This window comes from Lissotriton vulgaris, chromosome 12 (assembly GCF_964263255.1).
Source record: "Lissotriton vulgaris chromosome 12, aLisVul1.2, whole genome shotgun sequence".
NCBI lineage: Eukaryota > Metazoa > Chordata > Amphibia > Caudata > Salamandridae > Lissotriton > Lissotriton vulgaris.
Genome location: NC_141700.1, coordinates 657316765 through 657344316, shown reverse-complemented (window position 1 = coordinate 657344316; position 27552 = coordinate 657316765). Strand labels below are relative to the sequence as shown.

The 27552-nt window shown below is 46.6% G+C and overlaps 1 protein-coding gene across 2 annotated transcripts in view; it reads right to left on the bottom strand.

Moving 5' to 3' along the window:
- Positions 1-27552, bottom strand: part of ZCCHC14 (zinc finger CCHC-type containing 14) — a 749748-nt gene that overhangs the window by 507695 nt on the left and 214501 nt on the right. The window contains exons 6-7 of one of the 2 annotated variants that reach the window (XM_086945829.1): positions 3987-4081; positions 3837-3912 (exon numbers count right to left, since the gene is read on the bottom strand). In XM_086945829.1, the coding sequence (XP_086801955.1) occupies positions 3837-3912; positions 3987-4081 (171 nt within the window). The remainder of the gene's footprint in view (positions 1-3836; positions 3913-3986; positions 4082-27552) is intronic. The other variant, XM_086945830.1, reaches the window with a different exon arrangement.

Below are 27552 nucleotides of genomic sequence, written 5' to 3'. Positions count from 1 at the left end.
CTAATAGGTCAATGAATTGTCGAGTGAAAATAAAGTGCTAGTGCAGTTGTGAGTTTAAAAACAATTTGTTGGGAGAATAAAACAATTTTGTTTACCACAATACATCTAAATCTGGAAAACAATGTTCAAATGCATTATCGTATTAAATATTTGAAATCCATCTTAATATCTATTTTTTTAATGCATAAAAGTACTCTCACAGCTTTTGTTATTAGGCCCTGTATGGGCATATGTGTCAGTTGTAGTGAGAATTATGTAATTAAGTCGATATGATTTCATTTGTATAGGCGGTTTATTCTGCTCAAGTCCCCAATAACAGATAGGTGTCTATTTGTGTATCCTTGTGTATGTACCACCACTAGAAATGTACCCAAAGGTTTGTCGTCGTCATTCAATCCTATCGGGGCCTTAGTTTGGAGGTCGATAATATATTTAGACTCTAGTATTCTTAGTTGTTTTATTCGGTCTCCTCCTCTTTCTTTCCTGTCCACCTGATCTAGAAAGTAACATTTCAAAAGGTCCCGATTGCTTTGGTGGTGTCCCTCGAAGTGTCGCACAACTGGATAGGTCTTATCCTTGTTGGATATGGCGCACAAATGTTCGAGTACTTTTTTTGGTGGGGTGAATAGTACTTCTGATGTATCGCTTGCCGCACGGGTATTCCAAGCAGTACACTGTGAAGTCGGAATTACAATTTAGGAACTTGGTTATCTGTCTGATGGGTCTGGGAACACCTGGTTTCCCTTTGAAGTTGGTCTTCTTGCTGATACATTTGCAAGCTTTACATTGAAGGCACGGAAAAAAACCTTGTATGTTCATCTTGTTCTGGGGCTTAGGTGAGACGTCATAATGACTTTGCACTAAATGATCACCTAACGATTGGCATCGTTTATAAGTGATGGCAGATTTGATTTGATTTGATTTATAAAATTTATAAAGCGCGCGATTGCCCATGGGCGTCTTGGCGCTGGGTAGATTCAAAGAGACTCGGGATACCACAGGACTAAGATCTAGATGGCAGTGAAAAGCCATGTTTTCACTTCTTTCCTGAAAGAGAGCAGTGATGGACTATTTTTGATAGAAATTGGGAGAAGGTTCCAGGCCTTGGCTGTACGCAACACAAAGCTACTTCCTCCCCATCTGGCCAGTCTGTTTTGGGACCTGAATCAATTTGGCTTGGCTAGATCTAAGAGTACTGGAAGGCTCGTACAGTTTAAGATGAGTTTTTAGAAACTGAGAGCCACATCCATGAAGAGCCTTATGGGCCAGGCAGACAGATTTAAACTTCACTCTTTTGTCAATTGGGAGCCAGTGGAGGGAATTTAGTCTGTGTGCAATTGGCTCATACTTAGGGACGTCCAGCACTAGCAGGACGTTCAGGTAGATGGTTCTTAAGAACATTATCAGTTTTTAAGATATGCCAATCTTTTTTAAAGATATGGACCAGTTTTCCTGATTGGGCATTGAAACTAGTAATCATTCTTACTGGTCCTTCCTTCGTATTAGGGTCTTTGGTCTTAGCTATCAGTAGCTGTTTCCGGTCAACCTTATCTACTCTGTCTGCAGCTCCTTTTAAGATGGCATTTGAATAGCCTCTTTCCCTGAATCTCTCTATTGCCTCTTTTTCCTGCTTGTTTGAAATCTTCTTCGCCCGAGCAATTACATTTCAGGCAGAGGAGTTCCCCAAATGGAATATTTCGTATGAGGCTCTTAGGATGATAGCTAGCTAAGTGTAACACTGCGTTACCCGCTGTGGGTTTCCTATAGAGTTAGGTCTGCAGAGTGTTGTTGGCAACGAAGACTTCTAAGTCCAAATAGTTCACTGATGTCTCACTTATATGACTAGTGAATCTCAAATTCATCTGATTGCTGTTCAGCGCGGCAACCTATTCCTCAGCCGAGGCTCGGTCGCCGTGCCAAACAACAAAGAGGTTGTCTATATAGCTAGCCCACATCATTAGGTTATCCATCCAATGATCATGGAGTTCCCCCAGGCCACGTGCTTCTCCCACCAGCCAACGAAAACATTTGCATAGCTGGGGGCGAAGCACGTTCCCATGGCGGTCCCGCGTGTCTGTCTAAACAGTTTTCCTGCAAATAAAAAGATATTATTCATGCAAAATCTGATCATACATAGTAACATTTCACTATGCTTGTGAAATTGTATGGGTCTTTTGTTCAGAAACCATTTTACAGCTGATATGCCATCTTGATGATTGATACACGTATAAAGACTGCTAATGTCTAGTGTTATTAAAAGCATATCTGGTTCCCAGACAATATTCTCCATCAATCTTAAGAAATCTTGAGTGTCTCTTACATATGACGACAGATCTCTTACTAGAGGCGCCAGAAATGAATCAATGAAGATTGAGGTATTCTCTAGGCGACTGCTGATTGAGGATACAATTGGTCTCCCGGGGGGTTCATTGAGTCCTTATGTATTTTGGGAACGTGGTAGAAGGTTGGGAGAACAGTATTTTCACAGTGGAGAAACAAAAATTCTTCTCGATTTATCATCCCTTCCTCTCTCCAACCTTCCAAAAGGATCTGATATTCTGTTATGCACATCAAGTATTCCGCCCTCTTGATGACTTCATAACATTCCTTGTCCATCAGTTATCGCATTGCTTCCTTCTGGTAGTGTTCTTTGTTAAAGACAACAATATTTCCTTCCTTGTCTGAGGGTTTTATTTTTATGTTGGGATAATTTTTTGAGTGCTGCAATGGCCTCCCATTATTTCCTTGAAATGTTTTTGCTTTTTTTCTCATATAGATTTGATGGTTTTGTCAAATTTTGTAAGTCCATGAGAACGACTTCACTGAAGACATCGACAGCGTCACATGGAGTCTGGGGGACAGTTTTTGATTTCCTTTTGAAATTGCTATATCCCCGTTGTTGTGTTACTCCCGCTGTCTCCAGGCATGTGTTGGTGTTAATGGTCTATTTGGACAATTCCAAGGACTGTAGAGCCCTCGAGGTTTCTAGACATGTCCAATCAAATCGTCTTGGTCTGAAAATAGACAACTTTGTCCTCAGGTGTCGGAGTCATTTCTGGGGTGAAGAATACATTTTTTTGTAACTATAATTTTCGGACACATCTCAACAAGTCTATCCTTGTTTGCACAATCTGACGCACTGGAGCTTCTCAGAGGAGTCTTCAAGAGGGTGGTCCATTCTGATTGGTCAAAGCTTAAAGTTTGGTTTCTTCTTTAAAATTACTGTGATAGGTTATTAAACTAAAGAGGCCTAGACCTTTTCTAGTCTATACCCATCATTGCATGGTTTCATAAATATACCAGGGGACTCCCATCACGATGACGGGGAAGGATTGAAGCATGTAAATCTATGAAAAATTCAATACTGCATAAAGTCTTATTTCTGCTTTATGATTAGGTAGCAAGAAAGTTTCAAGAAGTTTAATACAACATGGGAAGGGAAGGTGTGAGCAACACAGAAAATCCGTCCAGTGATGGTCATCCTGCTTAGAGGCTGAGGATTACATTCAAGAAGCTGGACCCTTGAGTAACTCATCCGAAGCACAGAGTCTTGCTTTAGTTGCAGGTCAGAGGTGCTGGAGGCCTAAAATGCAGAGCTTCCTGTACTAGCCACGATAGGAACAAAGACTGGCAATGAAGTGAATAAAATTGCCTTTCTATTGGTTAAGGAGCATACAGGTTACCACAAAACAAAACAATGTAGATGTGCCATGGAAAATGAACTCTTGCAATCACTGTTTATAATGAAATGTTAATTTACACATCTGCAAACAAGTGAATATTCCACTTTGGTGTGCTTGCACACCAAGTGAAAAGAAAAGGCACATCTGTCTCACCTTACAGCTGCACCCACTAGAGTGTTCAATTTAGGATGGGAATTAGTGCCAGCACCTGAAAATATAGAGATATTTACTTTAAACTAATTTAATAACAAAATGTATTATATTATTGAACACATAGTGCAATTATTATTTTTGGGCACTCACTCAGGCTTTGGTGATGTTGGATAGGAGAGGAAGTGCTGAAGAATGTTCTGACATAGTCGTTTTTCAAAACATGGGAGGGTAGGGACGCCAAACACCTAAAAGGTAATTATTAAATGTCAAATTTATTACAGAGACCAAGATATTAATCTGCATTTCCTTCTAGTACCTCCTTTTAAAATCAAACTATATGTAGCTGCATTTTGTACCCATGTGAGTTTTGCTCTATTTTATGGCAGACACAGTTTAGGATAACAAGGAGGCTAAAAGTGTCAAAAGACTGCAGATGAAGGAAGGGTAAGAAATAAGTTACTTACCTGTAACTGTAGTTCTCCACAATTGAAATCTTTCATAGATTTCCATGCTTGAATCATTCCCAGTCGTCGTGCGCGAGTCCTGACTCCCATCTCAATGACGGGGAAGGATTCAAGCATGTGAATCCATGAAAGTTCCAATACTGGAGTAAGGTGTGTTTATAACAAGTAGCATACACAACATTGGTGTAACCCCTCTTTCTGTGGTACACAAGGTCAGATTTCCCTAGTCCCCAGAGTTACATGCTTTTCTACTACAAAAGAGATTAACACTGGTGAAACAAAAACGGTTAAGAATGATGTCTTGCGCCAATATAAATATATACAAATATAAACACAAATAGTTAGGGGTTTTTACTTGCATGGTTAGGGGTTTTTACTTGCGTGGTTAAGGAATCCAATCTGCAGTGGAAATTCCACGGATAATAGGAACTGAAAAATGCCTGGTTAAATAAACGAGGCAATGGAATAACTTGCAAGTAGCTATTAGATAACTTTGTAGACGATCACAGCAGCCTTAATATGTCTAGTTGGGGCCCCAACACTTAATCTGAGCCTAGCAAGTCTTCATTGGCTTTTAAGTGTTTTCCAGACCCAGGAACCGATGAAAACACAATCACTACTGTTTGACATTTGCTTAACAGCAACTAACGAGATGCAGCAGATGTAGGTGGTATCAGCGACATAGCTGAAAGACTAAATGGGGAAATTGCATGAGAAATTCCCTGAATTTTTAAGCCATATAGAAGAACTGGAACAATGTTCTTTTGATTTTGAAGGACAGCCGGTGCAATTTAAAAGCCTGTGTAATCATTATGACAGGGATTTTGCACATATAGGAATTAAGCAAGAACACTGGAAAAACCATTTGAGACCCTTGCATCGTCGCTTTACAGAAATACCAGAATATAAAGTGTTGGCCCAGTTGCGCCGATTGAGAAGTTGGTCAAAGATCTTATTCCCCGAGAAATTTCTCAAGATCTCATGATCATCCAAGCTCCTTGTATTCCATCACACTGACATTGATTGACTCAATCTAAATACCTATACACAGTAGTAGTGAATTTTAGGTTATCGAGGAACAGATTTTGTCTAAGCTAATGTGTTAAGTCCTTCAAAGTTAACTGAACTGAAGTGGCAATGTTCTTTTTCCAGTCATACCTCCCAAGAAGATACCTGCTTGGCGACTGCCCAAGGGCATAATACCCAGCAAGGATCCACTCACTAAGGGGGATGACTTACTATCAGGGTTGAAAGGAGGTCCCAAAGGTGATTGAGACACGCTCAGTAGCGTGTGTTGTTGGAGTCCAAGGCTGTGGTTCAGGTAGCCTGAAAAGGAAGAAAGGCCCACTCAGAGGGAGACCGTGGTGGGGGGGGGGGGTTCTGTGGGGATCCGGGACGACCTTAGGGGAGTGGGGCAGTACGGATGGGACCTGGAGCATCCTCAGGGCAAACTAAAGGAAGTTTGGATACTTTTGGGCATAGTTTTATCCTAAAGCACAGAAAGCATGGCAGAGAGGGATAAATACGAATTTCCTCTCACTTGTAATAATGAGTAGCTACTCTATTCAAGCTCTGGGTTAGCCAACAACCATGGAACCCTCTAAACCCTGGGCATTTCTGAGACCTAGAAACCCAGGTGAATTCAGGGTGGTGGGCTTTGTGTGGATCCCACTACCTTTTCTAACTTTGAATGTTGTTCAAACTTCGAATTTTCCCTGACGCACTCCCCTGCTCTCCAAAGAAGCATCTGATGTCAGAACAAACTGGAAGAGGAGAAAGGAATGATAGTCCCAGAGAGAGATTGCTGGGAGACTGCCACCAAAGAAGTTAGTCTTTCATGATCAGAGTTATCCGAATGATGTTGTCGAATGATCCCATTACTTGGAACCATTGGATGTCCAACTGCTCCTGAAATGGTCCCATCCTTAGACGAGCATGAGGTACCATGAGAATGGGGGAAGACATCATTCCGAGAAAGGATTTGAGGAGACTAACAGAAGCAAACTCTCTTTTGTATAGATGGTGAGCCAGAGATAGGATGGCTTTCAGTCTTTCTGTTGATAAGACTGCCTTGTTTTGGAGAGTACGAATGTTGCTCCTAGAAACGTTATCAGATGAGAAGGAGCTATAATAGATTTTTGAAGATTGACTGCCAGCTCTAGAGCGGAAGAGCTGTAGGCAGAAGGAGATGGCTTCTGAAGCTTGATGAAGAGAAGGAGCTTTTACCAACCAATTATCGAGATATGAGAAGATGAAAAGAAATGAAATAGGGATTTATAGAGCGCATGGCTGCCCGTGAGCGCCCCAGCGCTAATGACAGAGGTAGTGGCAGAGGAGAAAAGAAATCAGGGAAAGAGCCAAGTTTTCAGCCCCTTGCGGAACGTGAGATGGTTGGGTTCCGCTCGGAGGGTAAGGGGAAGGGAGTTCCACAGTTTGGGAGCGATAAAAGAGAAAAGACGGCTTCCCGAGCGGGCCTTTTTGATCTTCGGTACATATGCCAGATGGAGATGAGCGGAGCGCAGGTTTCTTTTAGTAACATGGTGTCTGATAAGATGTTTGAGAATGGGTGGGCCTTTGTTGTGGAGGATTTTATGGGTCAGACAGAGCGCTTTGAAATTAACCCGCTCCTGCACCGGGAGCCAGTGGAGAAGCCTTAGGGCTGGTTTTGCCGAGCTCCTACGAGTAGTGCCTGTTAGCAGCCGAGCTGCCGAGTTCTGTACGCTCTGAAGTTTGGCAATTACTCTCTTTGGGGCGCCAAGATAAAGGGCATTGCCGTAGTCGAGTCTGGATATTAAAAGACTCTGGATGATGAGTTTCCTAGTATTGAGAGGAAGCAAAGGTAGGATTTTGCGGGTGGTCCTGAGGATACCGTAGCATGCTCCGGCAGATTTCCTAGCTTGGGTTGTGAAGGAAAGATCTTGGTCTAACCATAAGCCCAGGCTTTTAATAGCAGGTTTAGGGGTCGGAGCTGGACCCATACAGGAAGGCCACAGAGAGCTTGGATTAAAGTAGGCTGGGTTACCCAGTACCATAATCTGTTTTCTCGGCGTTGAGCCTGAGGTTGGAGCAGTCCATCCAGCGAGAAATGTCACACAGGCATGAGTAGAGATTGTTGGGGGAACGGTCAGGTTGGTTAAGGGATACTACAAGCTGTGTGTCGTCCGCATACGTCACTAGTTTGATTCCATGAGGGGACACTATTTCCTGAAGGGGAGACATGTAGGCATTAAAAAGGGTGGGGCTCAAAGAAGAGCCCTGGGGAACGTCACAGGATACGGGAGTGGAGTGAGATTTAGAGGATCCCTCCCAAATTTGGAAGGATCAGTTGTGGAGGAAGGATTCCAGCCAGGCTAGAGCCAGCCCTGAGATACCTAAAGCCATTAGCCTATGGATCAGGATGTGATGGTTCACGGTGTCGAACGCCACGCTTAGATCCAGGAGGATCACTGCCACTGATCCTCCTGAGTCCAAGATTTTGCGCGTTTCTTCGACGACAGCCATTATGGCTGTCTCCGTGCCCTGACCTGGGCGAAAGCCCGTTTGGGAAGGGTGAAGGAGGTTATTATTTTCAAAATGAATTGAGAGCTGCTTGTTGACAAATTTTTCAGCCGTTTTGCTCACTATGGGCAGAAGGGAGATGGGGCGGTAATTACCCAATTCGGTTGGGTCGAGATTTGGCTTCTTCAAGAGGGGCTTCACAAAAGATGTGTAGGCCTTTCAATCTTAGGTATGTTGCCATGGGAGCTAGGCACTTGGTGAAATCTTGTGGAGCTGAACGAAGGCCGAAGGGAAGCACCTTGAATTGATAATGTGCTGCTGCCTCAGAGAAACTTAGAAATTTTCGATGCTTGGGATGGATAGGGATATGGAAATATGAGTCTTCCAAATCCAGGCTTGCTAGAAAATCCGAATGGTTCAGAAGCTGCATTATCTACTGGAGAGTTACCATGTGAAAGGATTTCTTCAGCAGGTATTTGTTAAGTTTTCTGAGGTCTAGAATGGGATGCCATTCTCCCGACTTTTTCTTCTTTATCAGGAAAAACCAGGAGTAGAAGCTTGGTACACATTCTATTGCTCCCTTTTGAAGTATTAGCAAAGCCTCCTTCTTTAGCAATTGAAGATGGGGTGGTATTGTTTTTTGAGTCGGATGAGGTGGCGGCGTAGAGGTAAACTCTACGATATGGCCATATTTTATTATATCTAGGACCCATTTGTCTGTTGTTATTTTCTGCCATTTATTTAGGCAATGAGAAAATGAAATTTTCTTTAGTGAGATAGACAAGGGAAGAGCGGCAGGCGGCGAGGCGTCGTCACTGCTTTCTTACAGAATCCCTCAGTTGAACTTGCTGCTTCTGTCTAGGTTGTCTGGAATAAGCAGCTTGCAGTGGTACCCGGTATTGCTGTTGCTGCTGGTAGTAAGGTCGAAAAGAGGTATCTTTGGTATCTCTAATAACCTCCTCCAAAAGAATAGGATCCTCTGCCACGTGCACACCGAAAGGGGGGCTTTTTATATTGCACCATTCCCAGGGCCTTAGCTGTGTCCTTGTCTGTTTTGATGGTTTGCAAAGCGCCATCGATATATTTGTCAAAAAGTGTTTCACCATCAAATGGCATGTCCACGTTTTGGGTCCAGACTGTGGAGCTGCTCTTCCTCCTTCTAAGGATGCGGAGGAGGAAAGAAGGTGGGCAAGGTGATGGTCTGCCCGATGTGGAAGGCAGTGACTAAGGATTAGTTACTTACCTGTAATCCTAGTTCACATCCAGGGGTATACTCATCAAAATCATAATCTATGAATAATCCTCGCCCATGTGCGGGATCCCGGAGCATATAGAAAATACATATATATACATGTATATATGCATATGTGAAAACATACATGCAGCATAAAATATTTCCAAAGTGGCAAAGATGCTGAAAATTACATGGATATGCATAAACACAGCTGTACTCTTCCAACCCCTAAGGAAGCAAGAGAGCATTAAACATTTGCATACAACAATGCTTTATTGCCATAGAAAAACCTTTAAGCAGGCATTTGCCTGTAGGCTGCAGTAGAGTATAAAGAAATAAAGAAAGACTGACACCTTGCCTTTAAGGCATTAGAGATGGGGTACCGTGCCTTTAAGACCTGAAGGCGACCCCCCTGCTCCCATGATGCACCCCAGGTGGCAGTTGGGTGTCAGTTCTTTTTGGAGGTGCATAAGGATTAGTTACTTACCTGTAATCCTAGTTCTCTTCCAGGGGTATACTCAAAGTCATAAGCACTGAATAATCTCCGCCCATGAGCGGGAACCCGAAACACATAACAAAATACATATATATGTGTAAATATATAAAAATAATACATAGTACTAAACAAATTATACACATATACTTGTATAAACCAATAATATGCAGCCCAACCATAACCCATAGGCTAATAAAGCCATCATTACATACTTTCTGCAGTATGAAAATAAACTATATAAACTATGCAATAAACAGGCACGAGCCTAAAATGCATTCCATAAACAACACAACCTTTTATTTTCATCAAAGAATCTGTAATAAAAGGCAATTAGCCTAAGAAGGCTGCATAAAGAAATACTATCCCTGTACAGAAAATCAGACTGACACCTCACCTTTAAGGCCTCAGAGAATCTGAGCACTTTGCCTTTAAGGCCTCCAGAGGAACTCTGTTCCCATCTTGCCCCACAGGTGACAGTTAGGCCAGTTCCTTTTTCCGGCTTGTTCTGTGAGGAACCTGGAACTTGAGCTCGGCTGAATTTGACTGTTTCCAGTCAGAATTTGGTCTTTTTTTACAGTATTTGCTATTGGTGGTGTTTTTCTACCTTTTCTGACTAAATCTGCAGAGATTTTTTAGTCAGTTATGCCACCTTTATTCTCTAATTGTCCTTCCTGTGAGAAGAAGATGACTAAAACAGATCCTCACTCTGTTTGTGTGGTTTGTCTACCTTTCGCACATGATGTCGAAAAAGGTTATCATTGCCTCAAGCTTTCCAACAGAACTTTGAAGGAAAGAGAAAAGATTCGGTTTTTGGGGCTTCTGGAGAGAGAAGGACGTCGTGAGAAGGGGGCAAAAAGTGTGTTGTCATCTGGAAGGCCTTCTCAGACAAAACGTTGAAGATCTGCTTCTCCTGAAGGTAAAAGCAAGAAAAAACTACATCAGGAAGCGTCGACGTCGAAGAAAATGATTTTGGCGTTGAAATCTAGATAGACGTCGAGACCAGAGAAAACTGCATTGACGTCGAAGACATCGCCGGTGAGGCGTAAGTCGGCGTCGAAGCGGAGATCAAGGTCGCCGTGGAGAAGCTGGTCAACGTCGAGATCACGTCGAGACATCTGGTGTCGGTTGCTGTGAAGACGACGTCAAAAGTAGGGCGTTTGACATCGAAGGAAAGAGTGCGGTCGACGTCGAGAGAAAAATTGAGATCAACGTCGAGAGATGAAGGTACGACGTCGAGACCTGAAAAAAGGAGATGATCAAAAGTCGACGTCGAGGCATGCTTCGGGCTCGAAGCTTGAAAAGGTCCTGTCGACGTCGAGAAAACGTTCGACGTCGAGGAAGTCGACGTCGAGGTCTCCGCCACCTGTCTCACGGTCGGCGTCGAGACATTCCAGATCAGCCTCTCGGACCTCTCATAGGTCTTTGTCGAGGTCTGAGTCGGCGTCAAGGCCTTTGGATGACCCTCTAAGGTCTACGGCACAAGACCTGCAGTCCAGGGCATCTGTGGACAGGTCTTCAGTGGTCAGAGCCTCTTCGCACCAAGATTCTTCTGTGGTGGCGCATTCTGGCTCGACGTCTAGGAAGTCAACGTCAAGAAAAAGGCAGTTGGTTCCCAGAGAGGTGCGGACTCCAGCTTCTGGATCTCCACATTCTATTCAGAGTTCGTCCTCATCTTCTTCTTCCTCTTCCATGGGAATACAAATTGTGCAAGTTTCCCTGGAGGGCTCTCCGGTGCGTAGAACACCACCTGTGCACATGTCTCCAAGATGGCTAGAAAGCATCCGTCATTGGAAGATGCAACCAATGCCTGATCTAAGACCACTTACTATGGAGGCTTTGAGACCACCGGCTGGTGGGTCTCCAAGAAGATCTAGATCTCCAGTGAAGAGGCGTTCACGTTCTAGGGAGCGCAGTAGGCATCGGTCTGCTACCCCTGAGAGAAGGCATAGATCTCCTGCTTCTTCCTCTCCAATGAGGTCTTCTTACAGAGACTATTCGCCCACGATTTCATCAATGCCACCCTCCAGGGTTTCGCCTGTGGATGATTTAGGAACATTCAATGAGGTTTTGTGTCGTGGGGCTAGCAAATTCAACATTACGATGGCAGTGCCTCAGGTGAAGTCTTCTGTCATATTTGAGACATGTAATTTGTTTAGTACTATGTACTATTTTTATATATTTACACATATATATGTATTTTGTTATGTGTTCCGGGTTCCCGCGCATGGGCGGAGACTATTCAGTGCTTATGACTATTAATGAGTATCCCCTGGAAGAGAACACCTGAGTAGATCCATATACTAACATCTCATAACTTTACGATAATGCTCGTCCGGGGAGGTGGGTGGGAGCTTATGACATTGAGGAGTATACCCCTGGATGAGAACTAGGATTACAGGCAAGTAACTAATCTTTCTCATCCAGGGGATACTCATCAATAGTCAAACTATGAATAGATTAGCAAGCCCATTCCCAAAGTCTCGCGGACGAGCAAATAAGTATATAGTAACATAAATCAACATCACATTTAAAATGCAGTTATGCAAATAAATTCCTCAAAGAGGCCTGTCCCACTTGGGCATCGGCCTGATCATCTGAATCTAGGCAATAATGACGGGTAAAGGTATGTACTGAACGCCATGTAGCCGCTTTACAAATCTCAGAGATTGGAATATTACGAAGGAGAGCCGTAGTAGAAGCTTTCCCTCTAGTAGAGTGTGCATGAGGTCTACCCTGTAAAGCCTTATTAGCTAGCGTAGGCTTTCAAATTTCTATAGGGCAAGATGGCGGCCGCGTGATTGGCTGAGTAGGCTGGTGTCAGTGCTCCCCTGGTGAATTCCTCCTCTATAGTCTTTTATGTTGACTCCTCCGTTCCTCTTGCCCAAACGATTGCTGTGGTGTTTGCTGTATGCAGTATGCTGACTTGACTTCTGGCCAGCCAATGATCAGGTGACTTATTGCTGCATAGTTGGATGGCCATGATCCACAGACTTAGTCAGTTGCAAGCAAGACTTACTGCCAAGTCGCTCTGGGTCTGGGTGCGCTCCGCCTCCGGCTCCTGCTCCCGCTCCCTCGGGTGGATTGACCTCACATTTTGCTCTGCTCCTGATATGGCCCGAAGACAGCCTCTAAGACTGCGCCAGCAGCAGCGAAGACCCGCAGTATCACATGCGTTGCCGCTCCCGGTGATTCCGATGGAAAGGAGCCGCCAGCTGCCAGCCGGGGGGGGGCGGAGAAAGTCGCGGTGCCTGTCGGCACTCCAAAGCCTGTTTCTGCGGTTTCTTTGAAAGGCAAGCGGACTGTCCCGGAGCTGTTCCATCTGCGGTCTTTGAAAGGGAAAGTGCCCCCGAGGTCAGTGGTAACGGAGTGGGAGAGAAGCTGGCTGATTCATTGAAAGTCATTAAACACAGTCTTGTGAAGGAGGGGGAGGGAGTACCTGTATGCTCACTACTACCAGCCCCAGTCTCGGCTCCCAGTCATGACGAGGACAGCAGTATGGGGACTACCCCTTTGAATTCATCGATAACCGATTTAGCGATCCTGCCAAGTCTCTCCAGCACGAGTGATGCCTCTGTGACTGGCGGTAATGCACAGTTGGTCTTCTGGGGACATCCCTGCCGCTAACAAGGAGCAATGGGAGCTATGCTGGTTCGGTTACTCTCGAACAATGCATTCTGGGATCAGTAGTTCAATTGAACACCCAAACTCCCTCCCACCCTGAAGTAAATCATAAACTGCAGGCTGTTCTATTGGATTCTTCAACAGAAGACACTGCTGACTCAAAGGAGTCCAAGGGAACTGAAGCTACGGACAAGTTTTATACGATGTCAGATAACTCTGTCTCCTCAGTGGACGACGGGGCAGAGCTAGAATGGTCGGACTATGACAGCGAGTCTGGTGATTGGCGTTTGAGTGAGGCATCCAAAGACGAGGCTGCATTTGGGGATGCTAGTACAGTCCGTAAGGTTATTGAGCCCAAAGCTTGCGGGCAGGCAACATATAGTAACAATTCTGGCTCTTCTCTACTAACGCCAGGACAGCTCGTCCTAAGGAGTGCAGACGACTTTGCTACTACCACAGGTCCCCTACCAGACCCTCCGGAGGAAATTACCTTTATCCATAATCTATCAAACTATTAGGGCCCATCGGGAGGAGACGTGACAGGAGAGTGCACGTACGCAGGGGGCTTGTTGCAGAATGCAAAACTCAATTCGCAGAGTCGCGAAAACTTGTTCAGACATTGTTTCCAGGATTGTTGAAGCTAAGGAGCGTATTTCTATCCTGGAAGACGCGGTGGTGGCCCAGAAGGGACTGGCGAGTGTAATTAAAGATCAGCTAGAGGACATTTTATGGAAGCTGACTAATTTGGAAAATAGGGCTAGAAGAAATAACCTGAGGGTTTTAGGGATCGAGGAAGGCAAGGAAGGTCAAGATGTTAGACAGTTCGTTGTGGAACTATTTACTGAAGTCTTTCCAGAGGTCATGCAGTGGGATTGGCAGCTGGAAATACAGCGGGCACATCGGTTCCCATTTAAGAAAAGGCAGATTTCTGGTACCTCTGGTGCTTCTGGTGTCAAGTCACGAGCAATTCTGATTTCTCTAAATAACTTTCTGGCTCGAGAAAAATCTATGACCTTGCTAGACTGGATAGAAAGAGGGTGGGGAAGGGCTGCAAATTTTTTGTCAGACTAGATTTTTGTCCGGCAACAGTTGAGCGAAGGTGGCAGCTTCGCCAGCTAATCACTATATTCCAGGCTAAGGGTCCGCAGGCTTTTCTGCTTTTTCCTTCTCAGGTGAAAGTAATCTTTCAAGCCCAACCAAAGTATTTTGTTTCTGAGATACAGGCAAAGGCGTTTTTGGACTCTATCTAATTAATATTGCTGTACTATGTTGTGTTTTGGGGTGGGGGCACTTATTGATGGTGATGTATCACATTGAGGGCTGATCTGATCATACCTGTCTTTTTTCTAGTTTTCTCATATTTAGGCTGTTTTGCTTAAGTGATCAGGGCTAGCCCTCAGATAGAGTTAGTAGGGGAGGGGGGGGTAGGATTCAGGGGAGACGGGGGGAAACCAACCTAAACCATCGCATGGACTTCGGTCCTGTTGCCCTATAAGGGGGTGAGGGGTGGGCTTGGATGGGGGGGGGGGGGCGGGGATATGGAGTGGTCCTAGGGTTTGGTGGGGGGGTGGGTGTGCTGTTTGCTTTTGGCTGCAAGTTCGAGTCGTGGGGATGTGTGTGCTCAAAATTCCGGTTAATATCTCCCCAGAGTTAATTATATTGGGCTGTGAATATCCAGGAGCTATTGAAAGGACAAGGTATACTCGAGCATTTTTGTTTAGTGCGATGGCAATGATACGGTTATGTATAACTTCACAGTGGTTAAGTTCGGAGGCTCCTACTTTTTTTTATTGGAAAGCTAGGATGCTAGCTTGGTATAATTTGGAGTCCTCGGTGTACTTGCTAAGGGGAAGAAGTAGGCGCCAACTGGCCTCTAAGATCTGGGCCCCTTTAGAGCAGTGGGCTTCGCTTTGAATTATTTGAAATATCTGTTATCTTTAATTCTGATATCCTGGTCCTCCTTTTTCATTTTTCTTTCTCTCTTTTTCTTTCCCCTTTTTTCCCACTTTTTTTTTTGGGAGTATAAATTCAATGTCTTGTGTTCTCTCGACTGACTTCAATTTCAATTTATTACGCAAGTTAAAGGCTGTTATTTTTTGTTCGAATTAGATCTATGTATGTACTAATTTGTTTCCACAACTCGATATATTTAGTTTCTAGTGTTATGTATTCTTTTGAAAAACAATAACGTTTTTTTTTTTTTTTTAAAGTAAAGCCTTATTAGCTAATTGGTAAGACAGAGCTATACAGGAGACGATCCATCGAGAAAATCGATCTTTTTGAGGCTGACAGACCGGTATTAGTTGACCCATAATTCACAAAGAGCAGGTCAGACTACTTAAGTGGCAGGGTTTTTGCCAGGTAAAATTTCAGAACCCTCCGGAGATCTAGAGAGTGTAAAGACCTCTCCGGGGGAGTGGTAGGTTGTGGAAAAAAAGTAGACAAGGTGATAGACTGATTAATATGAAAGTCTGAGACTATCTTGGGCAGGAAGCTTGGTTGTGTCCTCAGTACCACCCTTTTGGCATGAAACACTGTGTAAGGTTCCCTACAACACAGGGCCTGGATTTCGCTAACCCTACGGGCAGAGGAGATAGCCACCAAAAAGGCAGCTTTCCAGGTCAAGTGCTGCAAAGAAGCCTTATGGATAGGCTTGAAGGGAGCACCCATCAATTTAGTGAGTACGATGTTAAGCTCCGGGGGAGGGGAGGGGGACCTCACTGGTGGAAAAACTTTAAGCCCCTCCAAGAAATCTTGGACCACAGGCATAAGGAAGAATGAGGTCTGAGAAGGCGACTTCCTATCAGCTGTGATTGCCGCTAAGTGAACCCTGATGGAGGGGTACTTCAGGCCTGGCCTTGCCAAATGTAATAGGTAGGGTAGAATCGCCTGCTCCTGACCGTGGATAGGATCAAGAGAATTGTTAAGGTACCAAATGAAAAATCTCTTCCACTTGAAAGCATAAGACTTTCTAGTGGAGGGTCTCTTGGCCTCCTTAGGAATGTTCATGCAGTCTGCCGAAAGGTCTAGTTGGCCATATTGGATGACCTCAGGAGCCATGCCGTCAATCGAAGAGAAGGAAGATTGGGGTGAAACACCCTCCCCACGTCCTTGGTCAACAAGTCTGGACGGCAAGGCAGTCTCCGGTGAGGGACCTCCGACAGTTGGAGGAGATCAAGGTACCACCACTGGCGTGGCCACTCCGGCGCTATCAGGATCATCCTGGAGTTGGTCCTGTAGAACTTCTGAATCACCGCCGGGATCAGAGGCAGGGGAAGAAAAGCATACAGCAATGTCTGACCAGCTGATCAAAAGTGCGTTCCCCCGTGAGCCCTGTTGGGGGAACCTGGACGCGAAGACGGGGCATTTTACGTTTGCCGCGTCTACGAACAGGTCTATATCTGGTACGCCTCATTGTTGAAACCCCTTCTGTGCGACCTCTTCCTAGAGCACCCAGTCGCGCGCTTCTACAAAGTCTCTGCTTAGGCCGTCCGCCTGAACATTCAGGATACCTGGTAGGTGAACTGCAACGATGGATAGACCTCTTGCCAGGAGCCAGTGCCAAATGGCTTGAGCTTCCAGAGACAGAACTCGTGACCTGGTGCCTCCCTGCTTGTTCAGATAGAACAGGGTTGTCGTGCTGTCAGTCTGAACTTATGTAGTTGGTGCGCAGAGAAGGGTCGAGGGATTTGAGAGCCAGATAGACGGCTCGGAGCTCCAAGAAGTTGATGTGGTAGCTTCTCTCTACTTCAGACCAGAGATCTTGTACTTGAAGCTGGTCCATATGAGCACCCCAGCCGTGCATTGAGGCATCCGTGACCACTGTCTGTGATGGAGGAGGCCGATGAAATGGGACTCCCTGCAGAAGGTGGGAACGTTTCATCCACTATCTGATGGAGTCTCTGGCACCTTGATTGAGAGAAAGCCGGTCTTCCCAGTGGCCGGATCTGAGTCCATTGATCCTCGAGAGCCTACTGCAGAGGCCTCATGTGAAGGCGTGCATTGGGCACAATGTAGATGCACGAGGCCATCGACCCCAGGAGAGACAACACTGCCTGGCTGTGGGACTGTGAGTGTCTAGCAGAATACGACACTTCAGGAGCATGGATGACAACCTCTCCTCCGAAGGACACACGCTTGCCTGCACGGAGTCCAGGGAATAGCCCAGGTAGTGAATTCGTTGGGAAATATTGAGCACGGACTTCTTGAAGTTGACCTGCAACCCCAATGAATTCATCAGGTTGAGACAGAATGATAGATGGCTCTGAAGCAGAGCAGGCGTGGAGCTTTTTAGAAGCCAGTCGTCTACGTAGGGATAGACTAAGATCTTCCGCCAGAGAAGAAAAGCAGACACCACCGCAATGCACTTGGCGAATGTCCGTGGGGCTGATTTGAGGCCGAACGGAAGCACTCGATACTAGTAGTGATGACGTTCGATCTGAAACCTGAGAAACTTTCAATGCTTTACTGAGACAGGTATATGAAAGTAAGCGTCCTGCAGGTCGATGGCACACATCTAGTGTCCCTGATGAAGATGCGGAAAGATCGGGTGCAGGGCTAGCATACGGAATTTTTCTTTCTTGATAAACCTGTTCAACTGACGTAGGTCGAGGATAGGTCTGAACTCTTTGGCTACTCCTCGTTTCTGGACAAGAAAGTAGCGTGAGTATACTCCTTGATTTCTTCGCATGGGAGGGACCTCCTCTATGGCCTTTTTTCTGAGAAGGGCAGAAAGTTCGTCCTTCAGCAGTTGACTGTGGAATCGGGGAAGGTGCTTGAGTTGAGGAAATACCTGCGGATGGGGGGGGGGGGGGGGGGGGGGGGACTTGAACCTCAGTAAGTAACCATGCTGCACAATACTCAGAACCCATCTGTACTTTGTTATGGATCTCCACTCTTCCAGGCGACGAGCTACACTCCCTCCCACCGGAGAGGCGAACAGTTGAGGAGGAAGCAACAACTCAGGGCTTGGGAGGCTGCTTGGAGGTGGACTGCTGTTTGTTGTTATTCCCTCTGCCATGGCGTCTCTGCTGGAACTGAGATCTTTGCTGTGTTTGGGATGACCACTGAGGGGTTTGAACCCTCTGCTGGTACGATCGCTTGTCACCCTGACGAAAGCGCTTCTTAAACTCTTTACGTTTTTCCAAACCCACAGCTTTAACCGGCTCCATTTCCGCTTTCATCTTAGTCATCTCGTCGTCAGCGTGAGACTCAAACAGAGATGTACCATTAAAAGGAAGGTTCAGCATCTTCTTTTGAGCATCTGGCTTGAGGCCTGTGAGCTGGAGCCAAGCCAAACGTTGTGAGCAGATTCCATGGGAGTAGCCATGAGCTGCGAGGTCGGAAGCATCCGCCGCGGCACGAATGACCTGGTTGGCTACGAGCCCTCCCTCCTGTAGGATGTCGGCGAAGTCCTGCCGGTCTTCCTTGGGAAGCTTCTCAGTGAAACAAGTGAGGGAGTCCCAGAGCGATCTGTCGTACCTCCAGAGCAAGGCAGAGGCACTGGCAACCTTCATATATGAAGCCGAAGTGTTGCATATTTTCCTCCCGTACGAATCCATCTGCTTACTATCCTTTTCCGGGGGCACCGAGGATGAGGTGGAAGCAGAGTGGGGTTTCATGGCAGCCGCCACTATGACTGAATCAGCTGGTGGATCCGTCCTGAGGAACAAGGAGTCCTCTGCAGTAGCCTTCTACTTCTTGGAAATTCTGGACACTGGTACAGAACCCACCGTCGCAGGAGTAAGGAAGGTGGACATGGCCGATTCTATGAATCCGGGCACCAGAGATCTGGGGGCTGCCCGGTGATGCAGGGTATCAAAGATTACTGATGTGGGAGCCACCGGGGTATGATGAGAGATGTTAAGTTTCTTTGCCCCTACCCAGAACGTCTCAAAAGGAAGCAATATCGTCTATGGTTGAGGCTCATGAAGGCGGTGTGGAGGAGAAGGTCGGAGAATAATCCCGGAACGTTGATCTCGTAGAAGAGGACCATGTCAAAGATCTTGTGTGCCTTCTTTTATGGGGCCTGTCGTGATGACGGCTGTGCCAACCCCTGGATCTAGACCGATGTCTAGAAGGAAATCTTGGCCTGGGGGGTGATCTTGGCCTGGTAGGTGTTCTCGACCTGGCAGGAGATCTTGACCTGGCTGGAGATCGTGGCCTCCGAGGAGGAGACTTTAATGGTCCGACTGGAGTGCTTGTCCTTGGACCGGATGGGGAGTATGTGCGGGAGTAATCCGAGCCCGGACTACTGTGACTGCCCGATACAACACCCTGTGGGCGGCGAGGTGATACACTGCGTGATTTGTCCGCAGATCTGGGGGAGACTTCTGGAGAGATCTCCACAATATTCAGCCCAGGAGATGATGATCGATCCCCTGATGCTGATCGCCCCGGTGACTCCACAATAACAGGGCTCGACAAACCTGAAAAATTGTACTAGTCCTGCAGGTCTAGTACCTTGAAAAATCTCCTCGACCTAACAGTAACCTACTTGACCTCTGACTCTGAAAGCGGAGAAAATGTGACAAGATAACAAGATTTAAAGGCATCTTTATTGCTCATTTGCTTTGTGAGCAATAAAAAGGCCTTTATATCTTGTTATCTTGTCACATTTCCTCCGTTTTCAAAGACGGAGGACAAAAGTTAGTATGTTTTCCTACTCGCCAGAAAGGGTGAGTAGGACCTAAAAATAGCTCAACCTCACAAAATTTACATCGCAAATGCGAGCGGTCGAGTGGATTTGTCGAGCCCTGAATAACCGTGACTTTTTCTCACGACGTCGAGTGCTTCGACGTCGATGACGTTCGAGCGAGGTCTTGATGATCTCGACGTCTAGTTGGTGACATGGACGGCGATCTTCCTCGACGTCGTGCCGACGGCGACCCTTCCTGGCTTTGCCTCGACGTCGACCTCCTTGATGTTTAACTGTGGCGGCGATAAGGTAACTGTCATTACTCTCCACGCTGACCCGTTCGATGGTGGCGGAGAGTAGATCGACGTCGACGGAAGCCTCGACGTCGACGGAGATTTCCACTTGCCAGCAGCCACAGACTTCGAGTACGAAGTGTGGTGCCTCGACGCCGACTTACTTGGGTGCGGCGGAGACTCTCGACGTTGCAATGGTGTTCCTTAAGAGTGTCTGGGCCTCTTCAACGGTGACTTCGACGTCAACGGTAACTCTTGTCCTTCCTTCCTCTTCCTGGGGGCAGGAGAAGCGGAACGTTGCCATTTTTGGCCATGCTTGCTGGAAAACTGCCACCTGTGGTGCATCATGGGAGCAGGGGGTCGCCGCCTTCAGGTCTTAAAGGCACGGTACCCCTACTATAATGCCTTAAAGGCAAGGTGTCAGTCTTTCTTTATTTCTTCAAATGCCTGCAATTACAGGTTTTTCTATGGCAATAAAGCATTGTTGTATGCAAATGCTTACTGCCCTCTTTCTTCCTTAGGGGTTGGAAGAGTACAGCTGTGTTTATTCAAATCCATGTAAATTTCAGCATATTTGCCAGTTTGGAAATATTTAAGGCTGCATGTATATGTTTTCACATATGCATATATATATATATACGTGTATATATGTATTTTCTATATGCTCCGGGATCCCGCACATGGGCGGAGATTACTCAGATTATGACTATTGATGAGTATCCCCTGAATGAGAACTTGGGTAGGAAAGATGGACGAGTCCCAAGGACAACTTTGTCCGGATGCAGACAGAGAAAAGGAGGCTTCGAAGGAAGCGCCTGGAGCTCACTCACCCGTCTGGCAGAGGTGATGTCCACCAGGAAAGCAGTTTTGAGAGTTAAGAGTCTCAGAGGACAGTTATGAAGCGGCTCAAAGGGAGCGAACATTAAATAAGTTAAAACTAGGTTCAAGTCCCACTGAGGCATAACAAAAGGAATAGGAGGAAAGAGATTAGTTATGCCTTTTAAGAAACGATTTACTACCGGGAACTTGAGAAGGGAAGGTTGATCTGGGAGCTGAAGGAAGGCAGAGATGGCCAAGAGATAGCCCTTGATAGGGCCCAGCGCAGAGCCCTGCTGGGCCAAAGAAAGAAGGAACAAAAGAACCTCAGAAAGAGGGGCAGAGAAGGGATCCACAGCCTTTGCTGTGCACCATGCCACAAATTTATTCCACCGGCAGGCGTCTACCGTCTTAGTGGAGGGACACCTGGCTGCCACATCGCAGACTTCGGGAGGCAGGTCGAATTACGTCAACTGCCGCCGCTCAATCTCCACGCAAGGAGGTGGAGGCTGGACAGGTTCGGGTGGAGGACAGTCCCCTGTTGCTGCAACAGAAGATCCTCCTGAAGAAGCAGATGAGTCGGAGGATCAATGGCCATGTTGAGCAGCTTGGGATGCCAAACTCTGTGGCGGATCCGGAGTCACAAGAATGACTTGGGCCCGGCCAGAGTGCTGAAGAAGATCAGGCGATCTTCAGCACTCAGGGCAGAAGTGGTATAGGCGGAAAGGAGCACAACAGACCGCAACTCCACTTGCGACGAAAAGCGTCGCCTAGCGAGTACAGACTTGGAAATTCCAAAGCACAGAATTGCTGATATTGCGCACTCTCTTTGGTGGCAAATTGATCTAAACAATGCTCTCCCCACTGTTGAAAGAAACATTGCACCACATCCGAGTGAAGACGCTATTCGTGATCCATCAAGCACCTGTGGCTGAGTTTGTAGCCTCAGGCGTTCAGATGTTGAACCAGCAGGGATATGCCTTGATCTTCCAGCCACATCCAGTGGCAGAGAGCCTGCTGACATAGGGTCCACGACCCCAAACCCTCCCGGTTTGTTGCAGGATCACATGGCGGTGGTGTTGTCCGTGAACACCTGCATGACTCTTCCCCGGACAGAGGGAAGGAATGATTTGAGTGCAAGACTAATCGCCCGAAGCTGCAGAAGGATGATGTGGAGCTCGGACTCCGCCGGCCTCTGATCTCTGCCTCTCCCATGTGCCTGCCCCATCACAGAAGGGACGCATCCGTAAACACTGTATGGTCTAGTTGGGGAAGGGAGAGGGACCAGGCATTGACCCAATCCTGGTTCGTGAGCCACCACTGCAATTGTCGTACAGTGCAGTCCGAGATCTGAGCGCAATCAGACAGAATCCCCTGATGCTGCGCCCACTGGAACTTCAGGTACCACTGCAGAGCCCGCATATGCCACCTGGCATGATCAACCAGCAGGATGCAGGAGGCCATGAGGCCCAACAGCCTCAGGGTCATTCTGACTGAAAACCGGGATAGAAGCTGAAAGATCGGAATCAAAGCCTGAATATCCCGGACTCGTGTTCAGGTGGATAGACCGAAACAGTGTTGTGTCCAGAACTGCTCTGATGAAGAGGAGCTTCTGAGAGGGAATCAGGTATGACTTCAGCACATTGATGGAGAACCCCAGCGTGCAGGAGGTCGACTGCAGTCTGGAGGTGGGAGACGAATGCCTGGGGCGAGCCCGCATTCAACAGCCAGTCATCGAGATAGGGGAAGACTGAAACCCTTGATCTGTGCAGATGAGCTGCGACCACCCCCATCACTTTTGTGAACAGCCGAGGGACGCTGGTATGGTCAAAAGGGGGCACAGTAAACTGAAAATGCTTGTGGCCTAGCGTGAACCACAGGTAACACTGGTGGGCTGGCAGGACGGGGATGTGAAAATAAGTGTCCTGCAAGTCCAACACTACCATCCAGTCTTCCGGGTCGAGGGCATATAAGACCTGAGCAAGCGTCAACATGAGAATCAATCCAGACTCTTCAGTGATGTTATATCTGATCCTTTAATGGATACTCGAACCACACACGATGTAAGGTAATGAGATAATGCAGCCAAAGTGAAGCCAGCGCGTTTCACCCTGAATAGGGCTTCCTCAGGGCAGTAGTCAAAGTACGCCAATCTAGAAGGTTATCGGGAATGTACCCAGATTGTTATATCGTCCACAATTACTTCAAATTAATGAAGTATTGTTCCTCAAATGAAATCGCTCCCAACCACATGCTTTTGTTTTTTACCCACATTTTCATAAAATCCGCAATTGCTCAAAACGATGAAGTTGAATTTCAGGATACATGGTCAAGTCCAGTTCATGGTCTTTATATTCAAACAGACTATCAAGTGCTCACTATGATAGGTGAGGCATCTATGTTTTTTCTATTACGATAGAAGTAACTCTTCGGCGGACATGGTATCTTTCAATCCGCCGTTGAACTGAAAGACTAAGTCCTTGGCTCCCTTGGCCAAAAGAGCCATAACTTCCTGCTGGAGAAGGGCCAAGTGATCCTCCGACATGCGGTGGTATTGTGGTGGCATGGCTGGAGGGGTAGCCTCGAAGGGAAGGGAGTAGCCTCAAAGGGAAGGGAGTCGCCTCAAAGGGAAGGGAGTCGCCTCAAAGGGAAGGGAGTCGCCTCAAAGGGAAGGGAGTCGCCTCAAAGGGAAGGGAGTCGCCTCAATGGGAAGGGAGTCGCCCCTTCGGACTATCTGCAAAACCCACCTGTCCGACGTGATGGTGCGCAAGTGGGGGAGGTGATGGCGAATCCTGCTGCCCACTTGCGTTTGATGAACCTGAAATGTCAGACTAGGAAGGTTTGGAGGCTGTTGCAGAGGGGGGCGTTGGTGGACTGGCCTGCCCGCTGGCCGCCTGAACCACGACGGTTGTTCCCACGTCCCTGACCGTGCGAAGGTTAGGTAACTTACTACAGCATGTGGCTCTGGGCGGGATGTAGCAGGGCACCACTTCCGTAGCCTAGAAAGGGGCGAAAAGCAGACTGTGCTGGGCAGGTGGAAAGATCCAAGGACTTGGCCGTAGCCCATGAGTCCTTAAAACGCTCTAGAGAGTGGTCTGCTTTGTCGCCAAAAAAGCGACAGCCATCAAAGGGCATGTCCATCAAGGTATTTTGCAGTAGGGAATGCACTCTTGGAAGTAGAGGCTTAGACCGCCAAACTCTCCAGGGTGGGGTGTTGGGAGAGGAAAGTGGGGTCGCCCGGAGCCGGGCGATAATCCGGTCCACGGGAGCACCCGTGTTGGACCTGGACCATGTGCCCAAAAGGACGTCCAAAGAGCTTGCAGCCGGTTGAAGCACCTCTGTCAGGAGGTAAGTCCTTACTGCCACCGTAGGAAGCTCGAGGTTGAGAGCCTCAACCACCCTACGGAACACCACTGCGTACGACGCTCCCTCCTCCGTAGCCATGGTAGGAGGAGACAACATGCCAAGGTCAGGGGAGGTGTCAAGACCACTGGCATCCCACAGTTCCTCTCTCCAGTCCTGCTCCGATTCCATCTGTTCAGTTAAAGGGTCTCCAGACCTCTCGCAGTCCTCCTCCTCATTCTCTAGGCGCCAATCTGGCTGCAAAGGGACCCCAGGAGAGAACAGGGGCAGAAAAACCCCTCTCAGCGCCGGATCGGTCGTCGGGCGACACCGGTTCGGCTCCGGATCCACATCGGGATGGAGGCCAGGGTCGACGTGGGCCGGGGGACCAACCAGCGTCGAATGCGGTTATGGTGCCCGATCCAGGCCTGGATCCAAGGGGGGACTGCAGAGCCGGAACCGTCGGCGGAGAAGGCCTAGGCCCCCAACTGGTTCCGCGGGGGCCTGTAGGTGCGCTGGCGGGTCTGGGCCGCCCAAAAATGGCATGCATCGCCTCGTAGAATGTACGAAGCTGGGCGGGAGATGCTCCGGGTCCTAGGAAGGTGGGGGGAGGGGGCCGGGACACGGAGTCGACTCTTCTGGTTCCACACCCGCTGAGCCACTGGGGGTACCACCCGCATCCCTCGTCCGGTCAGCCGACCGATGCGGAGTAGTTGAAGAGCAATGATGCTTCTTCAACGACTTCTTATGCTTCAACCTACCCGGAGTGCTTAGACTTCGATGACTTGGACGAATGGTGGTGGCTCCGCAGTAGGGTAGGTATGGTGAAAGATGAGGCAGAAGGCAGAACGAAACAAAATTGCATTAAAAGGCACACCAATAGTTGTAAAAAGACCACATACGGTTGCAACTGTGCTATTTCTCTTGCTAGGTCATCTGGGATACGGTTTCCAATGGAGTAGAGAAAATTGACAAAAAAGAATATCAAGTCCATTGTCAGATCCTTTGGTCTTAGTGGCTTGCATCCTCCAGTGCTGCCCTCTTATTATAATCACAATTTTTTACAGGATTCAAAGAGGACCGATTTCTTCTCCACTCTCAGTCTAGCAAGAAACCAAATTAAGATATAGGCCTTAGGGATAAGAGTTCCTTTTTGACCATTTGCTGATATATTCTCCACTTTACAGTAACTTGGCGCAGATCTGGCAAAATATGCATTTTTATTCCATGCAAGGCAAAATGTATTTTCTTTACTCCCACTCTCATTAACAATTTGCATTGCTTGGCATTGACAATCTCCACATTTTCATTCCAGTACCTCTGCAACATGGCTCAGGTGGTCTGTAAATGCTTAAAAAACTAAATATTAACAGATTAATAAAATGTATATAAACAAAGCAATAAGAGAACATTTTAAAACAGTCTTTAAATGTGAAGGAATTGGATATTGGAAGCTAAAAAATACGGTAGTATCCTCTGCTTGATTCACAGGATCAGTGCAAGAGCATCATACAGAATATAGTATGGATGATGAGTGGCCTCAATTGAACTTAGAAAAGCTTGACCTTCCAATTCAAATTTTGATTTTTTTTTTAATGTTTGTGAATGAAATAAAACATTTCATAATTTGAATGACAAATACTTGTTTTGTATTTTTATCTATTGTTTTGCCATTCAAATGATCGAAAATGCTTAGGCCAGTGTCCAATATGGATTGCGTGGTGTCCCCGGGTCCCATTAATGATTTAGTGGGGGTCCACATAAGTCAAAAGGTTAAGAACCCTTGCTCTAGAACTGACTTGGTTATAAAGTACTGAAAAACCTTGCAAATTTTTAAGTACACATATTTCTGGTCTCCATATCTCTCATCAGACCGCTTATTAAATAACTCCAACATTGCTCATTTTATCAAGTTGAATTCCAAATTCCTCCAGAGGCTGCACCACAGAAGAGAACTTGTCCTCAAAAAGCTAAATGCACTGTCATTTAAAAAAATGTTTTATTGTTGCAGTGGCCAGTGTCTTTCCCTACGGCAGGCATGTTTCCTTCAATATTTACCTTTTGCACTATGCCTTTGCTTGCTTCACTGAAGGTTGGGGGCTTTGGTTTCCAGCAAGCCGTTTGTCTTCATGAGCAGGAATGTTTACACATGGAGTATTCACTCAGCAACTCAGTTGTCATGTAGTATATGACAGAACACTGGATCTGCACACATCAGAGTGCCTGCTGGCTTCTCCTCTCAGCTATTGATGCCCCCATAACCAAGTATCAACCAGGATCCCACTCCGATTCTCATTTTATTGAAAGACACAATAATGACCTACTCAGGCCCCTCGCTTCCTCTGGAGAGAGAATGGTGCGAGGGACAGATGCATCAGGTGAAAGCATAGTCTGCAAGCAGTACCATCATTCAAATGAGTCCATCACTGATTGAGTCACATGTTTTTATGCTGCTCACAAGTCCTAGAATATTAGTAGTAGGAAAAATACCCCACCAAGCGGTTGTCAACCTCCCCGTCCCATGGTCCATCAGTTGGTAGGTCTCCACACAACAACCACAGAGCCAACCATATCAAAGCTCTGGGTGAATCAGGCCATTGAGGAGCCAGACAATGGACCTTGTAACATTATTAAAATGCTCTGTTTTGCACCATTCATTTGGAAATATTGCAAACTAGATTTCTACTTCTTAAAGCTATTCAATGAGCAGGATCTTGAAGCAACGTTAGTTCTTGGACAGAATACAAACTCCTGTTATAATTGACACATATTATGCAATTACATATACATGAGTCTGCTGAAGTAGTGCCTACTGCCTGTTTCTCACTTCCAGTAACATGGAAAAGTAACAATAAAACAATGAGTTTAAATAATGGCAAAGCAATAGTGTAGACATTTATTAAAGTACTTTTTCACCCTGTGAGAAGTGTATTAAGGGTATTTTGCTTGAGGTGGTCTTAGGTGCTATTTACTTTGACTAGTCCAAATATTATCAAGGATGTCGTGATAAAGCAAGCATCTGATAGGACATCCTGTATGACATCGGGTGTGACATCCAGTCTTGCATGCGGACTAGCATTGTGCTTAGCGTAATGTTTGGTATTCAGTCCTTCATCTGAGGGATATCATTTATGTGGTCCTGTGCAGCAGCCTGCACTGTATTCGGACTAGGCTAAATCGGTATACAAAATGGCATCCTGGCTAATGATTACATCGCTATCTCCATCTAGATTTGCTAAATGCAAACTTTGCAGAACCTGAAATATGATTTGTATTCTTTTGATGTGTAGAGGCGGGCTTACCAACACGTCTGCG